Genomic DNA, 12,934 nt, shown 5'->3' with positions numbered 1-12,934 from the left:
AGGGAAAAGACATTCTGGCCTTCCATCACAGTGAGGAGGGGACTGGAGGAGACTCACTGTGATGGAAGTTTCTTTTTTTTTTGTGTGTTGGTTGGGGTTATGTAATTTGCTTATTTTATCGCTTTTATTGTTGGACTGTGGGTGACTAAATTTCGGGAAGGTGGTACAGGAACACGAGAATGGTACCTTCAGGTTCAACACCAGCTTCTTCTCATTAACCATCAAACATGTGAACTGTCATCCAAAAAACAAGTTTTTTTGGATGACAAATAAAGATATCTTGAATCAATATGCCAACGTTCAGGTAATTAAAAAAAATAAAAAATAAAGCTTAGGTTTATTATTATCACGTGTACTACTAAGGTACAGCGAAAAGCTTTTGTTTGCGTGCTGTCCAATTAAATCAGATAAAACTATATATGAATACAATCAAGCCTAACACAGGTACAAAAGGTGAAGTAAAAGAGATGGACGCAGAGTGCAGAAAGAGGCTGCTACTTTATTTAATCTATTTTTCCAGTAATAAAGTAGTTTTATTTCACTCATAAAAGCATGCAGATCCAAAAATCTGTTTGCGCTTGCCTGTTGAGATTCCTGCTGCGTGACCAGCTGCATTTGTCTCAATCAGTGGATCCTGTGACTAGTGGTGTGCCTCAGGGTTCGGTGCTGGGCCCATTGCTGTTTGCCATCTATATACAGGTGCTCCCCGGCTTACGATGCTTCGACGTTGCGATAGTTCGACGTTGCGATGGTGCAAACGCCAGCGAGCCGCCGCTCGCTTCCGGCCACGTGACCACGTGTGTTAAATGCATTTCGACTTACAATATTTTCGGTTTCTGATGGGTTTCTCGGAACGGAACCCCATCATAAGCTGAGGAGCACTTGCACACTAATTGGATGAGTACGTTCATGACATGTTTAGCAACCTTGCAGGTGACACAAAAATGGGTGGGTGGTCTTGTGGATAGTGAAGATGATTGTCAAAATTGCAGCAGGATAGTAGTCGGCAGTGGTGTGTGTGGTGCTGAAGCCGGGGCCGTGCAAGGCAGTTCACGTGTCTGATGGTTAATGAGAAGAAGCTGGTGTTGAACCTGGAGGTACCATTCTCGTGTTCCTGTACCACCTTCCCGATGGTCGCAGTGAGAAGAGAGCGTGGCCAGGGGTGGTGTGGGGATGATATTAGCTGCTTTCCAGAGGCAGTATTTCCCGTTGGTCCCTTTTGTGCAATGCCCATCACTTTTTACAGCCTCTCATGTTATACGGTCATAAGTGATAGGAGAAGAATTAGGCCATTTGGCCCATCAAGTCTACTCTGCCATTCAATCATGGTTGATCTATCTCTCCCTCCTAACCCCATTCTCCTGCCTTCTCCCCATAACCTCTGACACCCGTACTAATCAAGAATCTATCTCTGCCTTAAAATATCCACAGACTTGACCTCTACAGCCTTCTGTGGCAAAGAATTCCACAGATTCACCACCCTCTGACTAAAGAAATTCCTTCTCATCTCCTTCCTAAATTAACCTCTTAATTCTGAGACTATGACCCCCCTCGTCCTAGACTCTCCCACTCGTGGAAACATCCTCTCCACATCCACTCTGTCCAAGCGTTTCACTATTTTGTACGTTTCAATGAGGTCCCCCTGCATTCTTCTAAACCCCAGTGAGTACAGGCCCAGTGCCGACAAATGCTCGTCGTAGGTTAACCTCCTTGGGAATTCAGTTTCCAGACCAGTCTGTGTCACAACCGGCCAGTATGCTCTCCGCAATATACCTGTAGAGGTTTGACAGAGTACTTGGTGGTATCCTGAATCTCCTCAAACCTCTTGAGGTAGCCGAGGCATTGCTGGACTTTCTTTATAACCGCGTCAATGTGCGGGGCCAGTATAGATCATCAGAGATGTGTACACCCTGGAACTTGCAGCTATTAGCTCTCTCCATCACCAATCTGCCTCTTAACACGGGTACATGGTCTCTTGGCGTTCCCTTCTCTAAGTCAACAATCTGTTCTTCGGTCTTGCCAATGTTGAAAGTAATATTGTCCTGGCATGACTCAACCAGATTATCCCTCTCCCTCCTATGCTCTGACTCATCATTGCCTGTTATCTCTCAATAACAGTGGTACAGAAACAAAATGCCCCCACATCCAATGGCCTTAACGTATCAATGGACATTAAGATTTTTGATAAAGTATTTTACAAATGTCAATAGAAAATGTCAATGTCAGGAGAAATTTCTTTAGTCAGAGGGTAGTGAATCTGTGGAATTCTTTGCCATAGAAGGCTGTGGAGGCCAAGTCAGTGGATATTTTTAAGGCAGTGATAGATAGTTTCTTGATTAGTACAGGTGTCAGAGGTTATGGGGAGAAGGCAGGAGAATGGGGCTAGGAGGGAGGGATAGACCAGCCCTGATTGAATGGTGGAGTAGACATGATGGGCCGAATGGCCTATCGCATGACTTATGACTTAATAGAAGAGATTGCCCTGTCAGTTTCCAAAGCAAATCTCTTAAGTGGCCTCCTGATGTGAATGGTAGCCTGTGCTTTTTACAGACATTGGTACCTGTTAGATTAATGCAGGACGGTTCCAAGTAAAGAGCTTTATTTTTGCAGATGGTTGTCTTTTGAATTAACCAGCTCTTACCCCTATTCCATAACACCTGAAACATTTTGCATTTCTGTACGTAATCTTTCTGTCTTGAAGAAATATTTAAAACATTTATGGTATTTGCTTATTATTTGCTTAGTCAGATTTCCCTGAGTCAGATCTTCTGTGACACAGGCTGCCCCTGTATATGTATTTATGTATGTATATATATATATATATACACACATACATACATAAATACATATACAGGGGCAGCCTGTGTCACAGAAGATCTGACTCAGGGAAATCTGACTAAGCAAATAATAAGCAAATACCATAAATGTTTTAAATATGTTTTCAAGACAGAAAGATTGCGTACAGAAATGCAAAATGTTTCATATATATATATATATATATATATATATATATATATATATACATACACATACCGTGTTGGTAGGTGGTGTAGGAAAATAACTGCAGATGCTGGTACAAATCGAAGGTATCACAAAATGCTGGAGTAACTCAGCAGTTCAGGCAGCATCTAGGAGAGAGGGAATGGGTGATGTTTCGGGTCGAGACCCTTCTTGTTCAGTCTGAAGAAGGGTCTCGACCCGAAACGTCACCCATTCCCTCTCTCCTAGATGCTGCCTGATCTGCTGAGTTACTCCACCGTTTTGTGATACCTTTGTGTTGGTAGGTGGACACATTATCTAACATAGAAACATAGAAAATAGGTGCAGGAGTAGACCATTCGGCCCTTCGAGCCAGCATCGCCATTCAATGTGATCATGGCTGATCATCCAAAACCAGTACCCGGTTCCTGCCTTTTCCACATATTCCTTGATTCCATTAGCCCTAAGAGCTATAATTATCTTAAAAAGTCTTATACACAGAATAACTTCTACAGATCAGATTTCACTTTTCCATCCTTTTTATGGATATTGACTGCACATTGAAAATGACATGCTTGATATCATCACTCTCTCGTCTCCCTGTAATCATCCTTTCCCTCATTTGTTCTGTTGCCGCATTGCTTAAAATTTTTACAGCAATGAAATGTAATCTGCCGTTTTTCTTCCTATTTGCCCAAGTAGACAAAGTTATTGTGCAAATTGTTAATTGCATCCCTACTGCTTTTCCCATTCCCCTGTACCTTCTGCACATTTCTGGTTCATGTGTAATGTTCAGGACCTTCGGCCCAACTTTACCACACTGGCCAACACATCCCAGCTGCACTAGTCCCACCTGCCTGTTCTTGGTCCACATCCCTCCAAACTTGTCCTATCCATGTACCTGTCTAACAGTTTCTAAAATGTTGGGATAGTCCCAGCCTCAACTACCTCCTCTGGCAGCTTGTTCCATATACCCACCACCCTTTGTATGAAAAAGTTACCCCTCGGATTTGTATTCCTATCAGATTATTATCTCAATGGAGTTAGGTTAGGTAAGGGGGAGGACCAGCTGCCTGGATTAAAGGGAATAGCTATAAGAAGAGACTGGACAAACAGCGATTGTATTCTCTGGAGCGTTGAAGGCTGAGGGGAGACCTGATAGAAGTATAAAATGTACTTCACTTTGGAGATACAGTACGGAAACAGGCCCGACCAACGATCCTACGCACTTGGGACAATTTACAATTTTACCAAAAGCCAATTAAATCTACCAAACCTGTACGTCTTTGGAGTAGGGTAGAAATGCAAAAGACTACAATACAATATATCTTTATTGTTATTGTACAGGGATACAACGAGATTGGGAATGCGCCTCCCATACGATGCAATAAATGAATTAGCTAATCAGTATTAATTGTGCCGGTTCACTGTGCGATGTGACCATCCGGCTCAGCAGGACCGGTTCATGGCAGCTATGGCCCTGGGGATGAAGCTGTTCCTGAGTCTGGAGGTGCGGGCGTAGAAGGTCTTGTAGCGTCTGCCAGATGGTAGAAGTTCGAACAGACTGTTGCAGGGGTGTGAGGAGTCTTTGTGAATGCTGGCGGCTTTTCTGAGGCATCGTGTGTTGTAGATGCCCTCCAAGGCTGGTAGCTGTGTAGAGGAAAGGGAAAGAGGTAGAGGAAAGGTTTAAGATGAGTGGGACAAAGTTTAAAGGCAAGTTGGTTTTTTTTTTTTTGCAGAGTGCTTGATGCCTGAAATATTGCGCCAGGGGTGGTGGTGGAGGCAGGTACAATAGTGGCGTTTAAGAGGCTTTTAGATGGGCATGGTGGGATATGGATCATGTGCAGGCAGAAAAGATTAGGTTAAACTTGGCATCATGTTCGGAACAGACATTGTGGGCCAAAGAGCCTATTCCTGTGCTGTTCTGTTCGATGTCCTCTGAACATTTTTGGCAAAAAAAACATTATTCATATATCCAATTATGCAATGATTTCAGTTTGTAAAATTTTAACTTTAACTAAATTATACTAATCTTTGAGACAGAGTTCTATTAACCAATATAATTAGAGAGAAGCAGGAAGCTCCATGGTATTTGGATAGAAATATGAATAGCCATTTTGTTAGGCAACATAAGCTGAAAGTTATTAACCATATAACCATATAACCATATAACAACTACAGCACGGAAACAGGCCCGTTCGGCCCTTCCAGTCCACGCCGACCACTCTCCCTGACCTAGTCTCATCTACCTGCACTCAGACCATAACCCTCCAATCCCCTCTTATCCATATACCTATCCAATTTACTCTTAAATAATAAAATCGAGCCAGCCTCCACCACTTCCACCGGAAGCCCATTCCATACAGCCACCACCCTCTGAGTAAAGATGTTACCCCTCATGTTACCCCTAAACTTTTGTCCCTCAATTCTGAAGCTATGTCCCCTTGTTGGAATCTTCCCCACTCTCAAAGGGAAAAGCCTAACCACGTCAACTCTGTCCGTCCCTCTCAAAATTTTAAAAACCTCTATCAAGTCCCCCCTCAACCTTCTACGCTCCAAAGAATTATTACTGTAAAAAAATTAATTAATATATTAACAGATGAGCTCTTAACTTTTCAGGTGATGTTCCTCCTATTATTGTTTTAATTGGGATGTAAACGCTGTCTAAGAATGTCAAATAAATGCATTGCATGTCTATTGGTGATGGTGCTTGATCTTATTTCTGTAATGCCCCCTTCATTCAGAGTCGAACAGACCCTTCGGCTGTCTAAATGGCTTATGAAACTTTTGCAGTATTTATGTAGCTTGAGTTGCAAGGGAAATATGACTCAAATTCTGATCTTAATATAAACCACCGTCTTTCCAGCATTGCCCAAAGGCAATAACAAAACATGTATTTCTATTTAATAGGCACATGTTCAGGGCATAGAGGTATATAGGTGACGTACATGCAGATGTAGATAGATTCTTCATTAGTACGGGTTATGGGGAGAAGGTAGGAGAATGGGGTTCGGAAGAGAGATAGATCAGCCATGATTGAATGGCGTAGTAGGCTTGATGGGCCGAATGGTCTGCTCCTATCACTTATGAGATGAGATCATTTTAACTTGGCATCATGTTTGGCACAAACATTGTCCCTCTGGAGTAACTCAGAGGGACAGGCAGTATCTCTGGAGAGAAGGAATGGGTGACGTTTCGGGTGGAGATCCTTCTCTCCAGAGATGCTGCCTGTCCCGCTGAGTTGCTCCAGCATTTTGTGTCTACCTTCGAATTTAAACCAGCACCTGCAGTTCCTTCCTGAACACATCTAGGTTCTACGTCTTCTCTATCAGCGCAGACTGTACATCGGTGACGTTGACCGATCGACTTGCCTGGGGCTGGAACTGCCTGAAGTAATTTATAATTTACTGATTTGCGTCAGCCGTGCTGAGCAAGGGGAACAGTGTGGGTTGGGTTTCAGTATCGCTGCCCTGTGCCATGTGTTGTTGTTGTTGTACAGCTGGTCTCATTGCTTCCTTTCCTGTTGAATAGCTGCGGGGAATGCATTTTGCCAGTCGGCCAGGCTGCACATGCAGCTACAAAGCAAACACGACGCCGCCACCAGTTTCGTGGATGCAGGGAACGCGTACAAGAAAGCAGACCCACAAGGTAAGGGATTTTCACCCGTCTAACTGATGAAACACTTTGGAGTATTTGCATAGCTTGGGTTGCAAGAGGAATATTACTCCATTTCTGATATTAGAATAGACAATAGGTGCAGGAGGAGGCCATTCGGCCCTTCGAGCCAGCGCCGCCATTCATTGTGATCATGGCTGATCGTCCCCAATCAATACCCCGTGCCTGCCTTCTCCCCATATCCCTTGATTCCACTATCCCCTAGAGCTCTATCTCTTTATATATTAATAAATGTAAACCCACAGCCTTTCCAGCATTAAAAGACAATAACAAAAACATGCAAAACTCCAGCTTGATTTTAATTAATTTGGTTAAGTCGGGAGGGTTGGTGGTGGATCTGGCGATGGTTTACTTGGGGGTGGAAAAAGCACCCATGTCGCTGTTTTACTCAGCACAGAAGCGGACAGGCTTTCAATTGCCTTCTAGATCTCTGTTCAGTTCAGTCCAGCCCCTTGCCAGTGACACTGGCTTGATTGAACCCCATGGAGAGGTGCCCTACTTGAGCCCTGAGGAGAGGTATCTTGCTGACAATGAGTAACCATCAGACAATAGACAATAGGTGCAGGAGAAGGCCATTCGGCCCTTCGAGCCAGCACTGCCATTCAATGTGATCATGGCTGATCATTCTCAATCAGTACCCCGTTCCTGCCTTCTCCCCATACCCCCTGACTCCGCTATCCGTAAGAGCTCTATCCAGCTCTCTCTTGAATGCATTCAGAGAATTGGCCTCCACTGCCTTCTGAGGCAGAGAATTCCACAGATTCACAACTCTATCAGAGATGGACACAAAATGCTGGAATAACTCAGCAGTTGATAAGTGATAGGAGCAGATTTAGGCCATTCGGCCCATCACGCCTACTCCGCCATTCAATCGTGGCTGATCTATCTACCCCTCTCAACCCCATTCTCTTGCCTTCTTCCCAAAACCCCTGATACCTGTACTAATCAAGAATCAGGTCAGGCCACATCTCTTGAGAAAAGGAATAGGTGACGTTTCGGGTCGGAACCCTTCTTCAGACTGAAGCAAAACAAACTGTCTGAAGAAAGGTTTTGACCTGAAACGTCACCTACTTTCCTCCAGAGATGCAGCCTGACCCGCTGAGCTACTCCAGCTTTTTGTGGTCTATCTTTGGTGTAGACCAGCATCTGTAGTTCCTTCCTATACCATGGGAAGCCATCATCTGGACACTTTGACATTCAGTGAAGCCGCCACTCCCTGTTGTCGCCAGAATAGCAATCCTGCATGAAGCAGGGGTCTTGAGCAGATTTGAATTTCGCTCATGATGCTGGCTGGCCCAGAACAGAAGCCCCAGTAAACAGTGGGCTGAACGGCCACTGTGGCTGCAGCTCGCTTTATAACATAACATAACAATATAACAACACTTTATTGTCATTCGGTATAAATACCGAACGAAATTTCAGCAGTCACAAGACACAGCAAAAAAGAAAAGAACACAGGACACCCGACCCCAACACAAACATCCATCACAGTGGCTCCAAACACCCCCTCACTGTGATGGAGGCAACAAAACTTCCCCTCTCTTCCCCCCGCACCCACGGACAGGCAGCTCGACCCCTACCGAGGCAAACGACACGCACAGCCCCCGCAAGGGGATGGAAGGCCCTGCGGCCGAGCCGCCCCGGGCACCGAAACGTCCCGCGGCCGCACCGGGCGATGTTAAGTCCAGTGGCCGAGCCGCACCGGGCACTGAAACGTCCCGCGGCCGCACCGGGCGATGTTAAGTCCAGCGGCCGAGCCGCGCCGGGCACTGAAACGTCCCGCGGCCGAGCCGCACCGGGCACTGAAACGACCCGCGGCCGAGCCGCGCTGGCGATGTTAAGTTCAGCGGCCAAGCCGCACCGGGCACTGAAACGTCCCGCGGCCGAGCTGCACCGGGCACTGAAACGTCCCGCGGCCGAGCTTGACGTTTGATTAGTTTGAATCTGCTCCTGTTGTATGAAAAGCCTTTAGCCTGAGGCCTTGGCACTTTGTCAGTGGAGCCATAGAGGCATGCAGCATGGACAAGGTAGGCCAAGAGGCCTGTTTGTATGGTGTGGTATATGGAGTCATATGGTATATGGTGCCATAGAGTTAGACGGCATGGAAGCAGGCCCTTCGGCCCACCTTGTCCATGCCAACTGTGATGTAAGTAAAGTAAAGGGGGAGATGTGATGTAATTAAAGTAAAGGGGGAGATGTGATGTATATGTAATGTAAATGCCAGTGCCCCCTTGAGGCCAAGAGCAGAAGCTGGCCAATGGGCTTGTGCCTTGTGACTGAGGTCAGGTGACCTTCTAGGGCCAATGGGCTTGTGCCTTGTGACTGAGGTCAGGTGACCTTCTAGAAGTTTCCTGGTGAAGGATCAGTAATAAAATCTTTTTACAAGATGTCGGGCGTATATTCATTGTGCTAGCCACAACAGGGTCTTACAGAGGACGTTACACAAACCAAGTTGAACACTGTGGATTTGTCACCAAGTTGGCATACTGGGTTTAGTCCCATTTTGGCCCATAGCCCTCCTGCATGTGTTCAAATCTGTGAGGCAAGATTCAGTCCTTTTAAAGCTGTTGTCACTTTTGAGTTATTGCAACAGCAAAAGACTCCTTAAAATATATTGTGTAGGAAGGAACAGAAAAAGCTGGTGTAACTCAGCGGGACAGCATTCTTTATCTCTCTACATCATCGTCAATGTCTCTCATTTCCTTTATCCCTAACCAGCCTGAAGATGGGCCTCGACTGGAAACGTCACCCATTCCTTCTCTCCAGAGATACTGCCTGTCTCGCTGAGTTACTCCAGCTTTCTGTGTCTATCCTTAAAATGTATCGTGGGACAGCACTGTTCCCTTTTAACGCAGAGAAATCGGTGAATCAATTGGAGTCAATATTATGTTGGAAGTAACTGCAGATGCAGGTTTACAATAAAGATAGGCACAAAATGCTGGAGTAAATCGGCAGGTCATGCAATCTGGGTTGAAATCATCCTTCCCTCTGAGTTATTTCAGCATTTTGTGTCTATCTGGAGGTAATATATGGTATCCTATGGGAGCCTGATGAGTTGGGGGGTGGTTGACAGGGTGGTTGTTGGTGAGGCATGGGTGCCGTTTTGGGTCATATTATATTTTATTATTTCAGATACAGCGCGGAAACAGGCCTTTTCGGCCCACCAAGTCCGCACCGCCCAGTGATCCCCGCACACTAACACTATCCTACTCACACTAGGGACAATTTTTACATTTACCCAGTCAATTAACCTACATACCTGTACGTCTTTGGGTCGAAACCCTCTTTTCCCCCCCCCGTCGTATTCCTCTGAACCCTGGCACAGAGAAATGAACGACTGCAGAGAAATATGCAAAGGTAGCAAGAGAGGAACAATAGCAAGTGGTGTCTCCACTTTATTGTCGTTGCAAGCTCCTCTGATTCTTCGGGCATGATATGTTGGGAACAATGGTCACAGAAAATCTGTGCGGTATTATTTTGTTTTGGCGCACATTTGGTACTCGAGCATCCGTGCGTGCACGGGTCACTGTGTACAACTGCACCTCCACAGACTCCTCTTGTCAAGCTTCTCAAGTTTGCGGACGACACAACCCTGATTGGATCGATCCAGGATGGGGGAGGAATCTGCCTACAGACGGGAAGTGACACAGCTGGCGTCCTGGTGCCATCGCAACAACCCGGAGCTCAATGCTCTTAAGATAGTGAAATTAATTGGAGACTTTAGGAGAGCTCTCCCTCCCCTCCCCCCCACTCACCATCAACAACACCACAGTCACACCTGTGTAGTCATTTAAGTTCCTTGGAACCATTATCTCCAGGGACCTTAAATGGGGGGCCACCATCGACTCCACAGTGAAAAGGGCCCAACAGAGGATGCACTTCCTGCGGCAACTGAGGAAACACAATCTGCCACAGGCAATGATGGTCCAGTTTTATACTGCTATCGTAGAGTCTGTCCGCACCTTCTCCATCATGGTCTGGTTTGGCTCGGCTACCAAGCATGACATCCAGAGACTGCAATGGATCGTTTGATCAGCCGAGAAGGTTGTTGGCTGCAATCTCCTCCCCCCCCCCCCCCTCCTCCATCGACGAACTGTACACTGCAAGGAACAAGAAGCGAGTGGGTAAGATTATCTCTGACCCCTCTCACCCTGGCCACAAACTCCTTGAAGCACTTCCCTCTGGAAGGCGACTCCAGACTGTCAAAGCAGCCACAGCCAGACATAAAAACAGCTTTTTTTCCATGAGCAGTAGCTCCACTCAACAACCAAAAGTCTGTAGCCTCCTTTTGCTCTGGTATTTTACTTCATTCTTCACACGTTTAAATTCTGTTTCATTTTTAATTGTCCACTGTATATCGTGCTGCTACGTGCGAGCAAAGCACCAAGGCAAGTTCGTTGTATGTATACATACTTGGCTAATAACGTTTATTCAATTCAATACCAACATGGTAGTAAATTCAAGGAGCCTCAGGTGCAGGATCTGCAATGAGAATTACTGATTTTATGGAGACATTAGGAATTGGAAATGCTGGAATCATAAGCAAAACAAAAAGTGCTGGAACAGCTCAGCGGGTCAGGCGGCATCTGTGGAGAGAATATTTTGGGTCAGGACCCTACTTCAGACTCCTGAAATCTGACCTTGATTGTGTAGGGGGTAAAAAGAACACAGGCAGCATCTCTGGAGAACATGGATAGGTGACGCTTCGGGCCGGGATCCTTCTCCAGAGATGCTGCCTGACCCGCTGAGTTACTCCAGCACTGGGCTGTCACGGTGGCACAGCGATAGAGTTGCTGCCTTGCAGCGAATGCAGACCCGGGTTCGATCCCGACTACGGGTGTTGCCTGTACGGAGTTTGTACGTTCTCCCCGTGACCTGTGTGAGTTTTCTCCGAGATCTTCGATTTCCTCCCACACTCCAAAGATGTACAGGTTTGTAGGTTAATTGGCTTGGTAAATGTAAAAATTGTCCCTAGAGGGGTGTAGGATAGTGTTAGTGTGCGGGGATCGCTGGTCGGCACGGACTCGATGGGCCGAAGGGCCTGTTTCCGCGCTGTATCTCTACACTAAACTAAACTAAAACACTGTACTGTCTTTTGTAAACCAGCATCTTCAGCTCCTTGTGTCTACATTTAAAATCATAGAATCCCTTTTTTACTTTAGGGCAGATTGCAGAATGTTAATAATCTGATTCTTTTGCCAAATGGTCTCGTATTTGTCCACTTCATCTGAAGTGTGGATTATATATTTTTTGTGGGGATTATATATTTATATGCAGCCCAATTGATTTGAGTGATACTGTGATGCATTCCTACCAATGCAACACTCCTCAGCAAGCCTGTAGGATTTTGGATGTAAAAGTGACTGAGATGAAGTCTATGGATTGAACAGTTTAACGGTGGCAATTGCTTTACTGACGTAGCTTTATTGTTTTTCCAACAGAGGCTATCAACTGCTTAAATGCTGCTATTGATATCTACACAGATATGGTAAGACGCTTCATTAATCTATTTCTGTGATTGCAATTATTTTAATACAACTGCACTATGCATGGAAGCAGACTATGTGGGCTATTGCTATTGAGGGCATGCAGCGTAGGTTTGCTAGGTTAATTCCCGGAATGGCGGGACTGTCGTATGTTGAAAGACTGGAGCGACTAGGCTTGTATACACTGGAATTTAGAAGGATGAGAGGAGATCTTATCGAAACGTATAAGATTATTAAGGGGTTGGATACGTTAGAGGCAGGGAACATGTTCCCAATCTTGAGGAGTCCAGAACAAGGGGCCACAGTTTAAGAATAAGGGGTAGGCCATTTAGAACTGAGATGAGGAAAAACTTTTTCAGTCAGAGAGTTGTGAATCTGTGGAATTCTCTGCCTCAGAAGGCAGTGGAGGCCAATTCTCTGAATGCATTCAAGAGAGAGCTAGATAGAGCTCTTAAGGATAGCGGAGTCAGGGGATATGGGAACAAGGCAGGAACGGGGTACTGATTGAGAATGATCAGCCATGATCACATTGAATGGCGGTGCTGGCTCGAAGGGCCGAATGGCCTCCTCCTGCACCTATTGTTATTGTGTATGTTTATATAGAAAGTTTACCTGAAAGCACAAATCAAATGCATGAGCAAATTCTTTTTTATTATTCTACAGGGGCGATTTACAATTGCAGCAAAACACCACATTACTATCGCGGAAATTTATGAATCTGAGCTGGTAGACATTGAGAAGGTATTGTGTTCGACCGAGCCTGTGTCCGTATAAGCACTGTGCTCTTCACTACA

General features: G+C 45.5%; 1 protein-coding gene across 1 annotated transcript in view; it reads left to right on the top strand.

The window, feature by feature from the left end:
* Positions 1-12,934, top strand: part of LOC144596799 (beta-soluble NSF attachment protein) — a 36,912-nt gene that overhangs the window by 11,961 nt on the left and 12,017 nt on the right. Inside the window, exons 3-5 of the mRNA XM_078405611.1 lie at positions 6,511-6,627; positions 12,096-12,142; positions 12,804-12,881. Of these exons, the coding sequence (XP_078261737.1) occupies positions 6,511-6,627; positions 12,096-12,142; positions 12,804-12,881 (242 nt within the window). The remainder of the gene's footprint in view (positions 1-6,510; positions 6,628-12,095; positions 12,143-12,803; positions 12,882-12,934) is intronic.

Source organism: Rhinoraja longicauda, chromosome 9, assembly GCF_053455715.1.
Source record: "Rhinoraja longicauda isolate Sanriku21f chromosome 9, sRhiLon1.1, whole genome shotgun sequence".
Lineage (NCBI taxonomy): Eukaryota > Metazoa > Chordata > Chondrichthyes > Rajiformes > Arhynchobatidae > Rhinoraja > Rhinoraja longicauda.
The sequence above is the reverse complement of the archived record's forward strand: the minus strand, read 5'-3'. Positions and strand labels throughout refer to the sequence as shown.